Source organism: Oncorhynchus kisutch, linkage group LG20 (assembly GCF_002021735.2).
Source record: "Oncorhynchus kisutch isolate 150728-3 linkage group LG20, Okis_V2, whole genome shotgun sequence".
Taxonomy (NCBI): domain Eukaryota; kingdom Metazoa; phylum Chordata; class Actinopteri; order Salmoniformes; family Salmonidae; genus Oncorhynchus; species Oncorhynchus kisutch.
Window position 1 is genome coordinate 31,587,812 of NC_034193.2, and position 22,886 is coordinate 31,610,697.

The 22,886-nt window shown below is 39.4% G+C and overlaps 1 protein-coding gene across 1 annotated transcript in view; it reads left to right on the forward strand.

The window, feature by feature from the left end:
- The first annotated feature begins 647 nt into the window (after positions 1 to 647).
- LOC109865182 (phospholipid phosphatase 4-like) overlaps positions 648 to 22,886 on the forward strand; it is a 68,796-nt gene continuing 46,557 nt past the window's right edge. The window contains 2 exon segments of the mRNA XM_020453287.2: positions 648 to 721; positions 7,289 to 7,397. Of these exon segments, the coding sequence (XP_020308876.1) occupies positions 648 to 721; positions 7,289 to 7,397 (183 nt within the window).

Consider the following 22,886-nt stretch of genomic DNA (forward strand, 5'->3'; position numbering starts at 1 on the left):
GAATTCTAGTCATGGCTCATCCTATATAACACAGCTTTTCTATTCATATACTGTCCATACTGTCTATAAACATCATATACAGTGCCTTCAGAGAGTGTTCACACATCACTTTTTCCATATTTTGTTGTGTCAGAGCCTGAATTTAAAATTGATTAAATTTAGATTTTCTGTCACTGGCCTACAAACAACACCCCATAATGTCTACGTGGAATTATGTTTTAAACTGGTTGAGGATAGTGGGCAGTATTTTCACTTTGGATGAATTGCGTGCCCATAGTGAACTGCATCCTACTCTATCCTAGATTGCTAATATATGCATATTATTATTACTATTGGATAGAAAGCACTCTGAAGTTTCTAAAACTGTTTGAATTATGTCTGTGAGTATAACAGAACTCATAGGGCAGGCAATCTTCCAAACAAGAAGTGAAATTCTGAATGTGGGTCAACTTTGACGTCATCGCCCCCCCTTTCCCAACAAGATATGGATCTGGTAGCACTTCCTACGCCTTCCACTAGATGTCCTCATTCAGTAGAAAGTGGAATGGAGCTTTTGCTGTGAACTTTGACCGAATGGGAGGGGAAATAGTCACTGTCCTGACAGAATGCCATTTTCTGTCATTCCATTTGGCTGCAGCTGAAAACGTATGATCCGGTTGGAACGTTGTTGGATATATATGAAAATAACATCCTGAAGATTGATGCTCTACTTAGTTTTCGTGCGAGTTGTCCTGGACCGGCGTCAGCTTTTGGGCACGTGAGCTGAAAGTGGTAGCAAATGCAGCTAATTGGACACTAGTATCGGACATTATGGAACAAAACAATGATTTATTGTGGAACTAGGACTCCTTGCATTGCATTCTGATGAAAGATCATCAAAGGTAAGGGAATATTTATGATGTAATTTCATATTTCTGTTGACTCCAACATGGTGGAGAAATGCTTTTACGTCTGAGAGCTGTCTCAGAATATTGCATGGTAGGCTTTTTTCGTAACATTTAAAAAAGATCGGACACAGCGGTTGCATTAAGAACCAGTAAATCTTTAATTATATGTAGAACATGTATCTTTAGTCAAAGTTTATGATGAGTATTTCTGTTATCTGGCGTAGCTTTCTATAATTCCTCCGGATATTTTGGAGGCATTTCTGAACGTGGCGTCAATGTAAACCGAGATTTGTGGATATAAATATGCATATCATGGAACAAAACAGAAATGTTTTGTGTAACATGTCATATGAGTGTCATCTGATGAAGATTTTCAAAAGGTTAGTGATTCATTTTATCTCTAATCCTGCTTTTGTGACTCTTTGGCTGGAAAAATGGCTGTGTTTTCCCATTGATTTGGTGGTGTTCTAACATAAATATATGTTGTGTTTTCGCTGTAAAACATTTTAAAAATCGGACATGATGGGTAGATGAACAAGATGTTTATCTTTCATTTGAGGTATTGGACTTGTTAATGTGTGAAAGTTAAATATTTCTAAATAATATTTTTGTATTCCCTGCGCCACCTTTTCAGCTGAATGGGTGGGGGGTGGAGTTCCCTCGTTTAGGTCACGGTTACAAAAACTTAGGACACTAAAGAAGACTTTCTACTGACTCTGAAAAACACCAAAAGAAAGATGCCCAGGGTCCCTGCTCATCTGTGTGAACGTACCTTAGGCATGCTGTAAGGAGGCATGAGGACTGCAGATGTGGCCAGGGCGATAAATTGCCACGTCCGTACTGAGAGACACTTAAGACAGCTGAAAGGAATTTAATAATATCTATACATTGTAATTATACCTGTGATTACAAAAGTACAATGATTCATGTTTTGCTTAAGTTTGAGATTAAGAATCAGTGATCGACCATGCAAGTGCATGAAAAGGTCAACTGTACAAAGTCATATGTCTGTGTGTTGAAACTATACTTTGGGTAACAGATGGATAAAGGGAACCAAGAGTTCCTGTTGTTCCAGTCTTACTTCTGCTAGCACATGATAGCAATAAGGGGAAGAGTGATTGGGAAACTAACTGCCAATAACACAATAAGCTGAACCCCGCCTAGCAGAGATATCTTTGTATTAGCTGATATGGTATTCAAGTTAAGGGACATCACCCCGGGTGGGGTGATCCTCAGAAGGGAATAAAAAGGGAAAACAACATATTTTGTGCTGAGTGTGTTACTTGCAAATGACTGTAGGCTTGCAATCCTTATTAAACAAACTAATCTCTGATCAAAGAAGTTTCCTGTGGTCGCTTGTGTGGACATAGGGCAGAATACCCTTACACAGGGCTACAGGGAGACAGGACGGGCAACTGATCATCAGGTCCTCACCAGACATCACCGGCAAAAAATGCCGCCTATGGGCACAAACCCACCGTCGCTGGACCAGACAGGACTGGCAAAAAGTGCTCTTCACTGAGTCGCGATTTTGTCTCACCAGGGGTGATGGTTGGATTCGCGTTTATCGTCGAAGGAATGAGCGTTACACCGAGGCCTGTACTCTGGAGTGGGATCGGAGGTGGAGGGTCAGTCATGGTATGGGGCGGTCTGTCACAGCATCATCGGACTGACCTTTTTGTAATTTGCAGGCAATCTCAACGCTGTGTGTTACAGGGGAGATGTCCTCCTCTCTCATGTGGTACCCTTCCTGCAGGCTCATCCTGACATGACCCTCCAGCATGACAATGCCACCAGCCATACTGCTTGTTCTGTGCGTAATTTCCTGCAAGACAGGAATGTCAGTGTTCTGCCATGGCCAGCGAAGAGCCCGGATCTCAATCTCATTGAGCACATCTGGAACCTGTTGGATCGGAGGGTGGGGGCTAGGGCCATTCCACCCAGAAATGTTCGGGAACTTGCAGGTGCGTTGGTGGAAGAATGGGGTAAGTCACAGCATGAACTGGCAAATCTGGTCCAGTCCATGAGGAGGAGATGCACTGCAGTACTTAAAGACATACCAAAAGCTAACTGCCTGTAGCTCTGGCCCAGAAGCAAGGATATGCATATTCTTGGTACCATTTGAAAGAAAACACTCTGAAGTTTGTGTAAATGTGAATTGAATGTAGGATAATATAATACAATAGATCTGGTTTAGATAATACAATTGTTGTATCATCTTTAAAATGAACAAGATAAAACAAACATTCAGATAGGATGATGATTTCAGTGAAAAATAGGGCAACAGTACTTGTGCAACGTTTCAGAATGATAACTTCCAAAATGAGTGTGCTACATGACATTTATCATGAAGTCACCCAGGTGTCCAACACAAGTAGCCCAAATGTACCCGAGTGGCCAAAATGGTATTCTAACACCCCCCCCCCCCCCCCAAAAAAAAAATGGAGAAGAAAATATGGAAAAAATATATATACATTTACAAAATAACATAGGTAACTATTTACACACTTTCAATATTTGGAAGACCCTCAGTTCTCTATCAAATCAAATAGATTTATATAAAATCTAATTTATTTACATCAGCTAATATCTCAAAGAGCTGTACAGTAACCCAGCCTAAAACCCCAAACACCAAGCAATGCAGGTGTAGAAGCACGGTGGCTAGGAAAAACTCCCTAGAAAGGCCAAAACCTAGGAAGAAACCTAGAGATTAACCAGGCTATGAGGGGTGGCCAGTCCTCTTCTGGCTGTGCCGGGTGGAGATTATAACAGAACATGGCCGAGATTTTGAAACGTTCATAGATGACCAGCAGGGTCAAATAATAATATTCACAGTAGTAGTAGAGGACGCAACAGGACAGTACCTCAAAGAGTAAATATGAACAGTTTAGGGTTCCATAGCCGCAGGCAGAACAGTTGAAACTGGAACAGCATCAATGCCAGGTGGACTGGGGACAGCAAGGAGTCATCATGCCAGGTAGTCCTGACGCATGGTCCTCGGGCTCAGGTCCTCATCTGAGAAAGAGAGAATTAGAGAGAGCATACTTAAATTCACACAGGACACCGGATAAGACAGAAGAAGTAGTCCAGATATAACAAACTGACCCTAGCCCCCCGACACAAACTACTGCAACATAAATACTGGAGGCTGAGACAGGAGGGGTCAGGAGACAATGTGTCCCCATCCGATGAGACCCCCAGACAGGGCCAAACAGGAAGGATATAACATCACCCACTTTGCCAAAGCTCTACACAATGTTGTGCTGCTGAGGTATATTAAACAGAAATACTGTATATAGAAAATAATAATAATAATATAGAGTACAGGGAACATAGGTTGAATATATTATTCTAGACCTGCTACATCTACTGTCTCTATTATATTATGACAGACCAGCTAGATCTACTGTCTTTATTATATTACAACTGACCAGCTGTATCTACTGTCTCCATTTCACTTTGGCCATTGTTGTGGGCCTCCCCTCCCCTTAACAGCCTCAAATAGGCTATTTCATGTGGGTTGGGATGGGGCGCAGAGAGGTTAATGCAACTGGTGGCCACACCAGATACTGACTGTTACTTTTGATCTCACATTTCATGACATTACATGTTTATATATTTCTTCTAAAATAAAAAATAAATCACAAATAATATTTTAGATTATTAATTTCAAACAAGGGCTTTAGCATGAGAATAACTTACCAGTCCAAAACATGTCCTCTCCGTTCAAAAAATATTCCTCCACTTGGGAATCGCTAAATGAATCGTCCTACAACACTCTCTCATTTTTCCGATCAATTTCTTCTAAAATTGTGTGTACACCTGTATATCTAGACTTCGATTTAGCTTTCCCTGATTTAGTCGCCATACTTCTTGATATATAAACAGCTGAATCTGCTCGTTTACCAAACAATGCTGTGTGTAATATGCGTAGCTCCTTCCGGTATAAAACTTTAATAGCGAATGACTCTCTTTACGCCGGAGTTTACTACATGGGTTGGTCTTCCAACACATAACCATTGCATATTGCCGTTTACCTCAGCTCATTGGCTATCTACCCAGCTAGATTTCAAGACAATCAGTGGTAATTGGGTTAAAATACAGTCAATCAACTGTAGTGGTCATATCATTGGTGCACAATGATGTCATTACTTGTTGTCTTCAAATCGGTTTCTTTCAGTCAATATGTCCCGCGAAATGGCCCATCAGGTTTGGTTGTGTTACAAACAAACCAGTTGATTGCAATGAAACCAAACATGACTGGAAAAGTCACGTTTTGTGTGGGTATTTACCCTCGAATATGTCGTCAAATGGAATGAGACGGAATTCACGACACAAGCGGTTCACAAAATGTTTTGTGTTAGGCTATAAAAACGGATTTGATCAAACAAAAGATCATTCATTGTGTAACAATGAGCATTGGGATTGCAAACAGATGAAGATCGTCAAAGGTAAACTATTTATTTTAATGCAGTTTGATTTTGTTAGCCTGTGCTGGTTGAAATCGTTTTTTTTTATGGGGCTCTATCCTCAGATAATCGCATTGTATTCTTTCGCAGTAAATCCTTTTTTAAATCTGACAACACAGTTGGATTAGCAAGATTCTAGGCTTTTGTATAAGACACTTTTATTTTCATGAATGTTTAATATGACTATTTATGTAGCGATCACCGTATGTTGTGGTATTTCAGCCCGCTACCGGGTTCCGTGCGCAGAGAGGTTAATGCAACTGGTGGCCACACCAGATACTGACTGTTACTTTTGATTTTGACTCCCCCCTTTTTCAGGGATACATTGTTCATGAAATCACAAGTGAAATAAAGTGAAACACAGCTTAGCCTTTTGTTGATCACCCTGTCATCTCAGAATTTGAAATTATGCTTTACAGCCAAAGCAAGACAAGCATTTGTGTAAGTTTATCGATAGCCTAACATAGCATTATGTCCAGTTAGCAGCAGGAAGGTCAGTAGTTTTGAAGGTAGTGCTCACGAGCCAAAATGGGTCCAAATATACTGTATATAACTTTTTGCAATTTGTATGATGTTAAAAATTCCAATTCATACAATATGTTACAAATGTGTAAGTGTTTAAGATCGCAGATGGCATCTTTAACTGTTAACCTCTTGAAACTAGGGGGCACTATTTTCATTTTTGAAAAATAACATTCCCAAAGTAAACGGGCTATTTATCTGGACCAGATAATAGAATATGCATATAATTGACAGCTTAGGATAGAAAACATTCTACAGTTTCCAAAACTGTAAAAATATTGTCTGTGAGTATTACATAACTGATATTGCAGGCGAAAGCCTGAGAAAAATCCAATCAGGAAGTGAGTCTTATTTAGAAACCTCTCCGTCCCTATTGAGCAGTGAAAGGGACGTCAACTAGATTCCTTTTTCTATGGCTTCCCTAATGTATCTAGTGTCACAATACATAGTTTCAGGCTTTTATTTTGAAAAATGAGCGTGAGCGACAACATTGCGTCAGTGGTCAGCTGGTGGCTCAGTGATATGTGCGTAATAGACAAATGCAGCAATTGTTTGTCTTGCTCCTACTAAGAAGCCAACTGACCCGGTAGATATATTATCGAATACATATTTGAAAAACACCTTGAGGGTTGATTATAAAAAAACGTTTGCTATGTTTCTGTCGATATTATGGATCTAATTTGGAATATTTTTCGGCGTTGTCGTGACCACAGTTTCCGGTGGTCACGACAACCAAACGTGAAGAACAAACGGAGGTATTTCAGGCTAAGAAAATAATCTTTATGGAACAAAATGAACATTTGCTGTCTAACTGGGAGTCTCGTCAGTGAAAACATCCGAAGACCATCAAAGGTAAACAGTTAATTAGATTTTTTTTCTGATTTTCGTGACCAAGCTTCCTGCTGGTAACTGGACATTATGCTATGCTAGGCTATCGATAAACTTACACAAATGCTTGTCTTGCTTTGGCATAATTTCAATATCTGAGATGACAGGGTGATTAACAAAAGGCTAAGCTGTGTTTCACTTTATTTCACATGCGATTTAATGAATATTTTCTTGTAATATTTTTTGTCCGTTGCATTATGCTAATTAGTGACAGTTGATGACAATTCTCCTGGATCTGGGATGGGTTGTTCCAAGAGGTTAAGTGTAAAAATGTGTTAAGTCCAGTAGCAAAAATCCTCTTCAATGTTCTAAACATAGTGTTGGAGTGCTAGTTTGCTGTCCAACCCATCAAAGAATAACTTAAATCATAGTATTACTGTAACTAGATCCTTGTGGTCCTGTAGAACATGAGGCTTGCATCACCAGGATTGTGGGTTTGATTCCAGCTGGGGCCACCCATTCGAAAATGAATGTATTGTGAAAGACAGCGCTAATGCGGCGTTTTTTGTGTCGCTTCCTCAGATTCACAGAGTTCCTGGAGCCCTTTGAGAGAGTGATCCAGCCAGAGGAGCTGTGGCTCTACAAAAATCCCTTGGTGGAGTCGGACCACATCCCCAAGAGGGTCATGTTCGTAAGTGACACAGACACACACTAACCACAAGGCCACTGAGTTTGTTATTTCATGTATTAATGCTATCTTGATGAGAATTATGTTATACTGTAAGGGAACACCCCCCTGAAATTGACATTTTTCATATTGCAAATGTAACACAAGTGAAGAGACAAAAGTACAATTTTAAAAATGTATAACCCCCTTAAAGTGCTTTCTGGACCATTTTTCGAAATTCTTTCGATAAAAAAAAAAAAATGGTCAATTACACATGAACTATATGAACATACTTTTGTCAAATGTTATTATCTTTTAAACATTTTTTAAAAACTTGTATATAAGACATATGTTTTGTCCATTTGCAATTTGATTTCATAGGAAGTCAAAAGTCGAAGTCAAAATTTACTTTTTAATTTATTTGCCAAATCCCATAAGAAATGTCCAAATGCAATATGAATTATTTGAAAGTGCCAAATCAGGATGTTATGTCCATTTGCCATGTACGATCATAGGAAGTCGGTTTACAAACCCAAAAGTCAGTGAACCATGTCCAAAAGGCCTATATACTGCCCAAATGATATATAGCACTATGTTACACCATGAATCAACCTAGATGGTCTATTTGTCATGTATGATGAGACAAACAAGAAAAACAGCCCATAAAAAAGTTTAGAAGACTGCCAATTGGTACAGTCCTAAATGTATGTGTGTGTGTAACATTGAAGGAAATATATGAGCCATCCACACCTCCATATGGCTATTATCTCTCCCTTCGTTTGTAACGATTTTTTGAAAAACATCCAAAATGATAAGGGGCGCCCCCTATTGGATGGGCACAGGTGGGGGTTGCTCCCTACCCAACCGTGGACCCCTTGCTCCCCCCTTTAGGCATTAAAACCATTTTAAAAATGTGCTTCTGGTGACACATTTCAATCAGCGGCTGTCCATTTTCAATATGTTTCAATGGGCAATTACCATCATGAATTTGACATGCTCAAAAATACTGCAGAAATGCAAAATTGACTGGCCTGATTAACTCGTGATGGCCGGGCAGTGATTGTGGTTCCTCTCCATTGCTCGTTGTGTTGATTTCATCATGTCCATTTGGTGATGTTTTTTCACTGTTGAATCATATTGCAAATGTACTGTGCATTTGCAATATGTTTCAATGGGCATTTACCATGCTCAAAACTCCTGCAAAAATGCAAAATTGACTGGCCAGATGAACTCGGGATGGCCTGGCAGTGATAGTTGCTCCTTTCCATCACTCATTGTGTTGACTTCATCATGTCCATTTTGTGATGTTTTTTCACTGTTGAATCATATTGCAAGTGTACGGGCATTTGTAATATGGTTCAATGGGCATTTACCATAAGAAATTTGACATGCTCAAAAATCCTGCAGAAATGCTAAATTGACTGGCCAGATGAACTCGGGATGGCCTGGCAGTGATAGTTGCTCCTTTCCATCGCTCATTGTGTTGACTTCATCATGTCCATTTTGTGATGTTTTTTCACTGTTGAATCATATTGCAAGTGTACGTGCATTGTTGTGCAACTGGTAACCCAAAAATAAAAATATGGTGATTTCATTATGTCCATTTGTTTATGTTTTCTTACTTTTGCAAAGTCACTGGGCATTTGCAATATGGTTCAATGGGCAGGTACCATCACGAATTTGTCATGCAATAAAAATCCTGCAGGAATGTGAAATTGACTGGCCTGATGAACACAGGATGGCCTGGCAGTGATAGTTGCTCCTTTCCATCGCTCATTGTGTTGACTTCATCATGTCCATTTTGTGATGTTTTTTCACTGTTTAATCATATTGCAAGTGTACGTGCATTGTTGTGCAACTGGTAACCCAAAAATAAAAATATGGTGATTTCATTATGTCCATTTGTTTATGTTTTCTTACTTTTGCAAAGTCACTGTGCATTTGCAATATGGTTCAATGGGCAGGTACCATCACGAATTTGTCATGCTATAAAAATCCTGCAGGAATGTGAAATTGACTGGCCCGATGAACTCGGGATGGCCTGGCAGTGATTCTGGTTAATCTCAGTCGCTCGTTAGGGTTGATTTCAGAATGTCACTTTGGTGATGGTACCTCACTGTTTAAACATATTGCAAATGGACAAGAGTCACCAGCAAGTCACCGTCCATCAGTCAATTAGATATCATTCTGACACCAAACTGATACAAACTGACACCAAACCCACTTTTTCCAACTCGTTTAGTAGCCAACTATCACATACTTCAGAGCTGGACCAAAATTCACAACGCCTTCGGTTCAAACCATAAAAAAAACATAAAACACGTAGTTACGTTCTAGCTGCGGGTCCAGTTCTTATGTTATGTGTAGGCCTAGCTGAGGCGACCCCGAATCCCAAGTTTCGGCTCGATCGGTCATTTGGTGTCTGAGCAAAACCCTAATTGGTGCTGAAAATCCACTTTTTTCCATGACTTGCTACGGGGTCCTTGAATGAGCTATCGGACAGAAACGTTGGGATCTGTCTCTATGGGCCGAGCCGGTTTCAATGCACCTAGCCTTGCGTCTCTGAGACTTTTCTAAATGTCGTCATTTTTGTAATGGTCAAAATGAATTGAAATCATTGCAAATGTACGAGGCTGTTTCTCGGTCCGAGAACCTTCTAGAGCCACCTAACTCACCACGCACTATCGACCGGAGGTCTAGAACAGGATTCTAAAGTTTCGGAACTCTAGGTCTGACGGTTCTTTTTTAGCTCGAACAAAGCTAACTATTGCAGTCACTGTCTGTCTCTACGCACCCCAATACGTCCCTCCATCCAAGTTGTGTTTTAGTGTGATTTATTTTTCCTTTGAAATTTTATGGGAAAAATGACAGATTTACAGTTCATGGGGGTTGCCTAATCACATATATGAAGTTTTGGAAAGATCTGACTTTTTTAACCCCTCGAAACAGCCCAAGAGACACCAATTATGGCACTTCCGGTTGGCACAGGAAGCTATAAATCAACACATATCCTCATTGGGGTATGCTTTTACAGAATCCTGAGTTTTAAGTCCTTATGTTAAGAACTGACTGATTTACACAGGGTTGAATGCACTATGTCTATCAAACTGCAGGCAGGGTATGGGTATACACTTTTAGGGTGATTTTAACCACTTCCGGTTGCTCCAGGAAGCTTAGAATCGACACAGGTAGACCTCATAGTGGCTTGATGGACTGTTACCGAAGACAGGTTCATACGGCATTCATAACCCATATAGGCTTCAGGTTGAATTTAGGTGTGCAGGCAATGTATTCCTATGGGGAGAGAAGTCATTGTAATCTGTGAGATCAAAAAACCCTGTTTTACTGTTAAGGGTTAATGCCACACGGTCAAGGTTAGGCTTGCACGGATCGGGAGGACCTTAGGAACATTCCTGTGGTTGAATTGTCCTTCTAAACCTAACGGTTCCGCCGCTGTCACCCAAAAGCAAATGATGTTGTGGTGGAGGCTTCATTTTGGGCCTACTTTTCTAATGGTCGCTGCGCCTAGACCGAGCGAGCTACGGTCAAGCGGGATATCTCGTTGAACTCGGCACGGCCTAGAGATTATGTTTATGCCATTGCCTGCTGTCTGTGTCTTTGAGCACCGCACTTTATCACTCCATCCTTGCTGTGTGTGTGTGTGAGAGCTTTTCTTTGACATCTGCTGGGAGAAATGACTGATTTACAGTTTAGGAGGGTTACCTAGTCACACATATGAAGTTTTGGAGAGATGTGACTTTTCTAACCCTTCAAAACAGACAGTGTGACCCAATTAAAGGCACTTCCGGTTGGCACAGGAAGCTATAAGTAAACACATGTCTTGATTGACATAGAAACTTACAGAATCCTGAGTTTTAAGTCTTTACGTTAAGAACTGAGTTATTTACGGAGGGTTTAGTGAGTGTGTGTTATTTCAGAAAATCATAAAAAATCACAGAAATCTCGCAGAGCTCCGCAGCACACTTTAAAAAGATTCGTAAGAACACCCTGCAACTGGATCTGTAACCGTTGAAAAAAAAACACCTATCCGTGAACATCACCAATCTGTCGTTGTACGATTTCTCTTAAATGACGATAGATAAATGGCTGTTTTTTATTTTTATTGACACCGGAGGCTCCTTGACTTTGACGTGAAGTGGAAAAATAATTTCTCTATTTTCATTTTGGACCTTTAATCCCAGATAAATGGCCATAACTCAAAAACCGTTGAGGCCTAGATGCCATCTTGTTCGGGGCCAACTGCCCGTTATGCCAAACCTACGCTCACCGAGTTTCGGCTTCGAAATATTTTCAGTTTTCGAGATAAGGCCCCGTCGTGAATCGTGATGTTTTGTCCAATAGCAATATGATTGCTTATGCCCTCTTGTGGGAATTTCCGGGACAGCGGCAAAATGACCAAAATCTTATTATTTTTGTAAAACGGAAACCGAATGTCCGACAAAGTTCATTTGATGACTTCCCGGTAGGTCCGGCCCTGCCGCTCGGCCCGACGCCGTCCGCGAATTTTACAAACGATTTCGGACGTCTAGTAAGGGACCGTACATTTCCAATATGGACTTTCTCACTAACCATACGGCACCTGCCGAAATCTTCCCTTATGTAAGGTCATGTAGAAACAATTATTTGTATTTTTATTATTTTATTATTATTTTAGCTAGCTAAGAGTACAGAAACTTGAAATGAAAATGACTGACAAAATTTGAAATGTGTAATATCTAGCTAGCTAGACTCTTACCCATATACAATGATGGACGCTTCTCCCTCTGACACAGATGCCATGGTTGCCCTTAGTTTGAGATGTAATCCGGAGACGGGTGTTTAGGTCTGCATATTTGCAAACAAACACCAGAATATTCTCCATCTCCTTAGTTATCATACTCTAATTCCATTGATTTCAAGTGGAGAGCAACACTTACACAGTTCTACTACGTGACATGGGGTGGCAGGGTAGCCTAGTGGTTAGAGCATTGGACTAGTAACCGAAAGGTTGCAAGTTCGAATCCCAGAGCTGACAAGGTACAATTGAAAATAAGAATTTGTTCTTAAAACCTCTTGCTCCTACTTGAGACGCAGACGTCCCAACTAGAGCTCTGGAAATGCAAATGCGCTACGCTAAACGCTAAAAGTATTAGTTAAAACGCAAACGTTCATTAAAATACACATGCTTGGTATTGAATTAAAGCTACACTCGTTGTGAATCTAGGCACCAAGTCAGATTTAAAATGCTTTTCGGCGAAAGCATGAGAAGCTAATATTATCTGATAGCATGTAACACCCCAAAAGACCCGAAGGGGATGTAAACAAAATAATTAGCATAGTCGGCGCTACACAAACCGCACAATAAAATATAAAACATTCATTACCTTTGACCATCTTCTTTGTTGGCACTCCTTGATGTCCCATAATCAATACTGGGTCTTTTTTTCGATTAAATCGGTCCATATATAGCCTAGATATCGATCTATGAAGACTGTGTGATAAACGGAAAAAAATTGCGTTTCATAACGTAACGTCATTTTTTTAAAGTTAAAAAGTCGACGATAAACTTTCACAAAACACTTCGAAATACTTTTCTAATGCAACTTTAGGTATTAGTGCACGTTAATAAGCGATAAAAATCATCAGGAGGCGATGTAAATTCGATAGGTGGTCATCTGGACAAAATGTCCGGAAAAAACTCAGCCAATACATCAAGTTGGAGGTCTGAGGGAATCGGTTCCCTTGGGTCGGTTCTACCAAGAATCAAATCCGAAGCAAATGAGAAGACTCTATACATCCTGTGGAAGCTGTAGGTACTGCAACCTCGGCCTCATTTAATACGGTTCACCTTTAACAATGGGTTGAAGTGGCGCATGGATATTTTTTTCCACTTTCAGTGATCAGATTTTCCTGCGCTTTTCGATGAAACAGACGTTCTAATATAGTCACAGCCGTGATTTAACCAGTTTTAGAAACGTGAGAGTGTTTTCTATACACACATACTAATCATATGCATATACTATATTCCTGGCATGAGTAGCAGGACGCCAAAATGTTGCGTGATTTTTAACAGAATGTTCGAAAAAGTAGGGGGTAGGCTTAACAGGTTTTAACTGACTTGCCTAGTAAAATAAAGGTAAAAAAAATATATATATATATATCTTTAACCCACTGCAAATTGACTCCTAAATCAATGGATACTGTAATGGCATTGAATAGAAAACTACAAAACCAAAAAAAGAAATACTTCCTTAATGGATTTTTCTCAGGTTTTCGCCCTGCCAAATCAGTTCTGTTATACTCACAGACACCATTTTAACCATTTTGGAAACTTTATAGTGTTTTCTATCCAAATCTACCAGTTACATGCATATCATATCTTCTGGGCCCGAGTAGCAGGCCGTTTAATTTGGGCATGCTTTTCATCCAAAATTCCGAATGCTGCCCCTACCCTAGAGAAGTTCAAATTAAGCACGTTAATCCACTTTAGAAGGGGTGTAATAGAGCCTAACTGGCATACATAAGCCACGTGTGAGTTTCAAGTTTGGGGAACAATTTACCTTAAAACCTCTTGAAGCTGGGGGGCACTATTTTTATTTTTGGAAAAATAACGTTTCTAAAGTAAATTGCCTATTTCTCAGGACCAGATGCTAGAATATGCATATAATTGACAGTTTAGGATAGAAAACATTCTAAAGTTTCCAAAACTGTAAAAATATTGTCTGTGGGTATAACAGAACTGATATTGCAGGCGAAATCTTGAGAAAAATCCAATCAGGAAGTGACTCTTATTTTGAAACCCTAGTCTTTCTATGCATCCCTATTGCCCATTGAAAGGGATATCAACCAGATTCCTTTTTCTGTGGCTTCGCTAAGGTGTCTACAGCCTTTAGATGTAGTTTCAGGCCTTTATTTTGAAAATGAGCTTAAACGTCCACATTGCGTAATTGGTCAGTTGTTGTGTGATTTTTGCGCTAAACAGAGGTAGCCATTTTTCGTCCCGGTCCTAGTGAAAAGCCAACTGTCCCGGTTGATATATTATCGAATAGATATTTGAAAAACACCTTGAGGATTGACTATAAAAAACATTTGCCATGTTTCTGTCGATATTATAGATATAATTTGGAATTTTTGTCTGCGTTGTCGTGACCGCTATTTCCGGTGGATTCCTAGGCATAACGCATGAAACTAACAGAGGTATTTGGATATAAAAAATATCTTTATGGAACAAAAGGAACATTTGCTGTCTAACTGGGAGTCTCGTGAGTGAAAACATCCGAAGCTCATCAAAGGTAAACGATTCATTTGATTGATTTTTCTGATTTTCGTGACCAAGTTACCTGCCGCTAGGTGTACACCAAAAACAGCAGCCTATGTCAAACTACTATCCCCCATAGTATAAAAGTTTACCTGTTCTGTGCGCGAAATAAATATTTCAAAACATAGTCTGGGACAGTTGTTGGATGCAATAGATCCCAAATTAATACAACCAGTAGCATCAAAACACGATTACGCAATGTGGATTACATAACAGATCAAAATGTTTAGCTTCAAATGTTGATAAACTATTAGGCTATTTCTTAACATTATAAGCACAGCAGTGTGCACATTGCACATTAGAACAAATGTTCCATTAGCGGAAAAACACCATTATCAAAAGTGACCGCAAATGCGATTATGCATGTAATGCTTTTATTATAAAAGGTGAATTTAAGCCTGATGATTGTCATGTAAGTATAAAAGCTGCTTTCTTATAATAAAAAAAAGCTTAAGGTAGTGGAATGGGATAATGTCTTAGTTGTCACACCCTGACCATAGTTTGCTTTGTATGTTTCTATGTTTTGTTTGGTCAGGGTGTGATCTGAGTGGGCATTCTATGTTACATAGTCTAGTTTGTCTATTTCTATGTTTGGCCGATATGGTTCTCAATCAGTGGCAGGTGTTAGTCATTGTCTCTGATTGGGAACCATATTTAGGTAGCCTGTTTGGTGTTGGGTTATGTGGGTGATTGTTCCTGTCTCTGTGTTTGCACCAGATAGGGCTGTTTAAGGTTGTCACGGTTCTTGTTTTGTTAGTCTGTTCATGTGTAGAGTCTTTATTAAAGAACCATGAATTGAAACCACACTGCGTTTTGGTCCGCCTCTCCTTCAAGTCAAGAAAACCGTTACATTAGTGTTGTGTGTGTGTGTGTGAAGAAATCATTATTTTAACTTTTTGTAGTACAATTCACATTGTGTGAGCAACTCCTCTAAGAGTAGGAATCAGGCTGTTTGAGAGGGTTTGAATCCTAAGAAAGCTGCCTATACGTTGTTTGAAGTACTATATAGGCAACATAGTTACTGTTGCAGGCCAAAGCGGTGTGCTGGAAAACCTTGGTATATCATTGGTGAAGTAGGCATTGTGGTGCTTGTGAACTTCCTTTCAATTTCAAAGTTTATATTTGGGTCAAATTACCCTTACCTAGAGATGTGTCTGAAGGCCCATGGTGACAGAATCCACAATAGTCCATTAGTTACTTCTGGCTACCGCAACTTCTTCAAAAACGCGTCACTATGCAAAGAACCTGTCCACGTTTTCTTTGTCACAAGAATGGTGTTACTTTTGCAATAAAATGTGAATTGTCGAATGCTCTGATGCTTCCCTGTCAGTTTTGTCCACGTCGAACACTGTGTCAAATACCCTATTTTCAGACTCCTAATTATCATTACACCTCTGAAGACTCTAGCCACTTCCATGCCAGTCGGAAGAACTTAATCACATATCATAATGCTACAAGAAGGAGGGGAAGAGGGTTTGTTTCTGTGTGGAATACTCAAGTGAAGATTTCCTTTTTGTCTAGATGTAAGCTCTCCAATCTGTTCTTTTTGATCATGGCCTATTGGAGATTGCATGGTTGTGTGCTCGATTTTATACACCTGTCAGCAACGAGTGTTGCTGTAATGTCAGAATCCACTCATTTGAAAGAGTGTCCACAAACTTTTGTATATATGGTGTAACTCCCATCTGAAGCAATGTTTTATGCTAAGCTGTTGCCAAAAACAGTTTAAGCTGTCAGTTATTTTTGATAAATAAATCTCATTAGATGCCAAATTATACTGTTTTGATAGTTATTTAAAGGAGACGTTTACCCAAAATCCAGGAACTTCAAAGTGATTCCATATATTGAAACTAGTTCCGTGGAGTTTGCCCTCCCTCCTCGCCCTTCCTGTAGTGCTGTTCTGAAACAGCTGCAAAAACGGGACATGTGACTCATGTTGCTGGATGCAAGCCTCGCTCTGCTCTGCTCTGTTGACAGTGAATTCATCATTCAGAAATTTGAAAACTGTGGACAAACTCGTTGTTTTAGTGAAAGCGTACGGCCCGAATCAGCTATTTTGGTCAAATGTACTATTTGTTTTAAGTCAGGAAATATGTACTTTTCACCTCAAACATTAGCGATTATATCATTATTTTATGTAGCCGACTGCCACAGCAGTGGAGATCGGTCACAACTGCGCATAAAGACATCACAATATGCCCTAATATGGAGAATGATGACACATATTCAAGTTTTTTTAGAGAGAGAAGGAGCTGGTGCCCGTCCCCTGCCTGAATGTTACACACTAAATCAAGTGAAGAAGGCACAATTCCACTGTTTTCTGATAAATGATAATTCGGAATAGTAAATACGATGTAAATACTACTGTATTTCCATGGACTGGATTTAGCGCAGTGCTAAAATACAAAGACGCGTTTGAGAAGTGAAAGTGACAAAGCAAGTATGCAGTTGTACTGTTTGTAGCCTAGCCTGATTGTTGAAGTTCATGGTGTTTTTATTGTCTATTACCATTGCACCATATTGTGTAGAAATATACAGCGCATTCTTAAATTATTCATACCCCTTGACTTACTCCACAGCCTGAATTTTTTTTAATTCCCTCACCCATCTACACACAATACCCTATAGTGACAAAGTACATTTGGGGGGGGGGGGGGGGGGGGAATGTTTGCAAATGTATAAAACATGTAATACAGAAATATCAAATTTACATACAGTACCAGTCAAAAGTTAGAACACACCTACAATGGTTGCGCCACGGGAGCTTGCACCACGGGACTTAGAGTTACCCAGCATCATGGCTTAAGTTCTCCAGACCACTACAAGGGGGAGTTAGAGCATTCATTATGCATTTGGGTCCCAAGGTTTTTATATGACCCATCATATCGAGTGGTTCCAATGACGAATTTGAGACGAGCCACCCGTCACTGGGGCTTTCTTCAACAAAGATGGCTGACAAAACATTACAGTGGAACCAAATGTAAGTAGTTAACGAGTCAAGCAAAAAAAGTACAATTGAAAGGAATATGTCAGTTAACATGCTAAATAGCAATTTTTGTATATTATCTGACTAGCTAACATTAGCCAGCTAGCTAGCTGGTGTTATGAAAGGAGAATGAATTTATAATTTGTGTTTACCTCTTGATTCTAGCCATCCGGGATCGTGAATACAGCCTCAAGCTCATTACCATAACGCAACGTTAACTATTCATGAAAATCGCAAATGAAATTAAATAAATATTTGCTCTCAAGCTTAGCCTTTTGTTAACAACACTGTCATCTCAGATTTTCAAAATATGCTTTTGAACCATAGCTAAACAAGCATTTGTGTAAGAGTATTGATAGCCTAGCATAGCATTTAGCCTAGCATTCAGCATGCAACATTTTCACAAAAACAAGAAAAGCATTCAAATTAAATAATTTACCTTTGAAGAACTTCAGATGTTTTCAATGAGGAGACTCTCAGTTAGATAGCAAATGTTCAGTTTTTACAAAAAGATGATTTGTGTAGGACAAATCGCTCCGTTTTGTTTGGCTACGAAAAAAACCTGTATCCAGGAGTGTAATTCTCTCCGCAAGCTCATTAGCATAACACAACGTTAACTATTCATGAAAATCGCAAATGAAATGAAATAAATATATTAGCTCTCAAGCTTAGCCTTTTGTTAACAACACTGTCATCTCAGATTTTCAAAATATGCTTTTGAACCATAGCTAAACAAGCATTTGTGTAACAGTATTGATAGCCTAGCATAGCATTAAGCCTGGCATTCAGCATGCAACGTTTTCACAAAAACAAGAAAAGCATTAAAATAAAATCATTTACCTTTGAAGAACTTCAGATGTTTTCAATGAGTCCTCAAGGTGTTTTTCACATATCTATCGATTATAAATCATTCGTGGAAGTTTAGTTTCTCCTCTGAAGAAATGGAACGCGCATGGACCTAGAGATTACGCAATAATTTTGACGCAGGACACCGGGCGGACACCTGGTAAATGTAGTCTCTTATGGTCAATCTTCCAATGATATGCCTACAAATACGTCACAATGCTGCAGACACCTTGGGGAAACGACAGAAAGGGCAGGCTCATTCCTGGCGCATTCACAGCCATATAAGGAGACATTGGAACACAGCGCCTTCAGAATCTGGGGCATTTCCTGTATGAAATTTCATCTTGGTTTCGCCTGTAGCATTAGTTCTGGGGCACTCACAGATAATATCTTTGCAGTTTTGGAAACGTCAGAGTTTTTTCTTTCCAAAGCTGTCAATTACATGCATAGTCTAGCATCTTTTCGTGACAAAATATCTTGTTTAAAACGGGAACGTTTTTTATAAAAATATTAAAAGAGCGCCCCCTATCTCAAAGAAGTTAATGTTTTAGGGACTCCTGAGAACCAGTAAACCAGGCTCCCGTCTTGTGAAACCGTGGATATAAAGAATCTAGCTTGTGTAAGCTTGGCTAGCTAACTATTTACTTGCTCATTTTGTAGTGGAGGATAAAAATAACTGTATGCCTATGGATGCTACAGTATGTAGCCGATCTGTGTATGGACCCTAAAACTTTAGGTTCTGACCTAATATTCATACCATTCTATGAACCTCAGTTATCATGGCTGTTGTATCAACTTCATGTCTGAATGGCATTAATGAAGCCTATGGATAGAGTAGAATATTGTGCCAAGGATGCAAGTCCTATATACATGGACTGTTGTTATTACCACGCATGAGATTCCCACATTGTAGCCTGTACATTGAATATATTCACTGATTATATACCCTTGGCAAATAAAGGTGCACTTCAGGTATTCATCTCTGAGACATTCTTTTCAGTCATATCAAACTCCATTATTTGAATGATGGGGTCTGTTACTGTGTTTGGTTTTTGTTTTCTGCTACCATAAGTTTTATTTTAATTTGTACATGCTGTTAAGATGTTTTATTTGAAATGCTCTTGGATATAAATGTCAGGAAACGATCTCAAGAAGCAGTCAGTTTTTAAGGCTGTCACATTAGTCTAGTGGAATGTGAACATCTCGGGCACACGCGCAAAAGGGACATGGTATTTAAGCACTTGATGCTGAAAGAATTGTCCTGCAAGAAAAACGAATTATCTATCGTAAAAACACCCCTTTTCAACTCTCCTCTATGTCTACAGACCCACACGGTATGTACATCATTGTATCAGGGAACATTCATTCTTTACCTGGCACCCTATTGAACGTCTATGGCTCTAACATTGACTACCCACATTTATTTCGTAATGTTCTTGATTTGCTCCCAGACCTTAGTTCCACTAATCTAATAATTGGAGGCAATTGAAATTGTTACCTTGATCCATATTTTGAGAAACTGTCTACCCCTTCAAATATGACCTCTGTCCATGTTCTAAATAATCTAATCAAATCCAGGAATCTAGTGGACATCTGGAGACCGCAACATCCCACAGACAGACTACTCATTCTACTCTCATTTTCAGTCTTATTCTAGAATCGACTACTTCCTAATAGATTCCATACTGATAACCAATGTGCTTAATTTGAAACACCATAGTCCAATTATGTTGCCCCTCAATCTTTCTTCACCAAAACAGAATTACAGTTGGTGTTTTAACCCCTCCTTGCTCACTAACCAAGCATTCATTGACCCCATGACAGCCAAGTTGAATGAGTTCCTCAAGAATAATGACACAGGAGTGGTATCTGATTCTACACTAACCGAAACAGTACCATGTGGCAACAAACACTCACACGGAAACAAACACCCACAACTCAAAAGCGAAACCCAGGCTACCTAAGTATGATTCGGAAAGGTTGCTGGCTAGACAACTTAAGGGTGCACAAACAAATAGAGCAATCCATAAAATACGGTCTAAGGCAGGCACTTTGCTGACAGATCCTTAAAAGATAAACAACTGCTTTAAAGAATTTTACTGTTATATTCTTCCAGATCGGATGCTTCTGGTTCTTTTTTTCTCTTTTGTTTAATTCATTGAATATTTGAAACATACAAGCTGCTCTACATCTACATCATACCAGTCATCCAACATATTCCCATTCAGAGCAACACACAGAAGCATCCAGGGATAATGCCCTGCTCAAGGGCACGTTGACAGATCTACCACGAGGCCAAAAAACGTGAACCCGAACCCTCCAAGATCCCCCCCCACAGTTCCCCAATAGCTGTACCTCAACCATTTGAGACACCTCCCACAGCCCCCCTCAGATTAAAAATAAAAATACAATTAATTCCATTCCCCACTCCCATGAACCCCCCAATGCACCAACAACCAAGAGAATGAAGTAAAGAGAAAAAAAGGAAAAGACAGAAGAAAACAGCAAACAACAATGCAAAAAATATATAAAACAAAATAATACATTTAAAACAAAGAACATCAAGGACAACTAAAATCATAACAGCAATGCCAACTGTATATGTTTGTGTGCATGCCTGGCACTATTACATATATGTGCGTGTTCTTCAGTTGTCAACATCCTGGTCCTCAAATGAAACGGGTATTCTTTCCTATTTATGCTATTTTTATTCCTCCTCCAGTTTTCATGCTTTATATTGGGCAGACAGACCAGTTCCCTACCTCCTCCCGCAGTCACCTGCCTTCTCCATTTTTGGGGTAATGCTGTAATCAATTGGTTGTACTCTTGGATTGAGCATGAAATTGAAATTGTAGCCAGCTCTGCAATGCTTGTTTGAAAAAGAGAGATACTTTGAAAAAAGTATTATTTTCAATTAATCTAAAATGAGACATGATAATCTGCACAAAGGCATAAGGCCATTTTTAAACAATGGATGAGCTTTTCTTAGTAATCTACTTGAGAACCATTTAGGGTTCAAATAAAACTTGTATGAGTAAAGCTTTTAGAGAGGTTTAGTGCTTTTATATTTAATAATCTCAACCCACCCACCTTGAATTCATTATATAAATAGAAACGTTTCATTTAGTCTGGTTTAGCGTCTCAGATAAAGCAAAATATTTTTTGCTCATATGATTTGAAAAATGAACCATCAGAAGTAGGCAGCGCCAAAAGTAAGTGAGTGACTGAGATATGGTTGCAGGATTTTGTCTATTTTTACACGTTTTCTATTGAAATTCTTGAAATTCATTGTGGAGAGCTTATTTAGATATTCGGTGATATGAATACTGAGTATGTCTACTTCACCATCAGACCATTTTATAGGTAAACAGCAGGATAATGTAGAGGTTGTATTTGTTAAAGATCCAATACTTATTATTGTACATTTATCGTAATTAGGTTTTAGTCCAGAGAGTACAGAAAAGTTATCTAGATCTTCAATGAGACAGGGATCTAGCTTGTGGACTTAATATAAAGCTTCAGTCATCGGCATACATGGACACCTTTGTTTTGTTATTGGATCTGATTTTAATAGCTAGCATTTCAAATGGCCATAATGAATAGATATGGTGACAGCGGACACCCTTGTTTAACTCCTTTTGAAACAAATAACTATATACAAAATGGTATTCTAACACCCCCCCCCCAAAAAAAAAAAATTGAGAAAAAAAGAGAAAAAAAAAAATACATTTACAAAATAACATGGGTAACTATTTACACACTTTCAATATTTGGAAGACCCTCAGTCCTCTATCAAATCTAATTTATTTACATCAGCTAATATCTCAAAGTGCTGTACAGAAACCCAGCCTAAAACCCCAAACACCAAGCAATGCAGGTGTAGAAGCACGGTGGCTAGGAAAAACTCCCTAGAAAGGCCAAAACCTAGGAAGAAACCTAGAGAGGAACCAGACTATGAGGGGTGGCCAGTCCTCTTCTGGCTGTGCCGGGTGGAGATTATAACAGAACATGGCCGAGATTTTCAAACATTCATAGATGACCAGCAGGGTCAAATAATAATAATCACAGTAGTTGTAGAGGATGCAACAGGACAGCACCTCAAGAGTAAATATGAACAGTTTAGGGTTCTATAGCCGCAGGCAGAACAGTTGCAACTGGAACAGCAGCAAGGCCAGGTAGACTGGGGACAGCAAGGAGTCATCATGCCAGGTAGTCCTGACGCATGGTCCTATGGCTCAGGTCCTCCGAGAGAGAGAAAGAGAGAATTGGAGAGCATACTTAAATTCACACAGGACACCAGATAAGACAAAAACAAAACTGACCCTAGCCCCCCGACACAAACTACTGCAGCATAAATACTGGA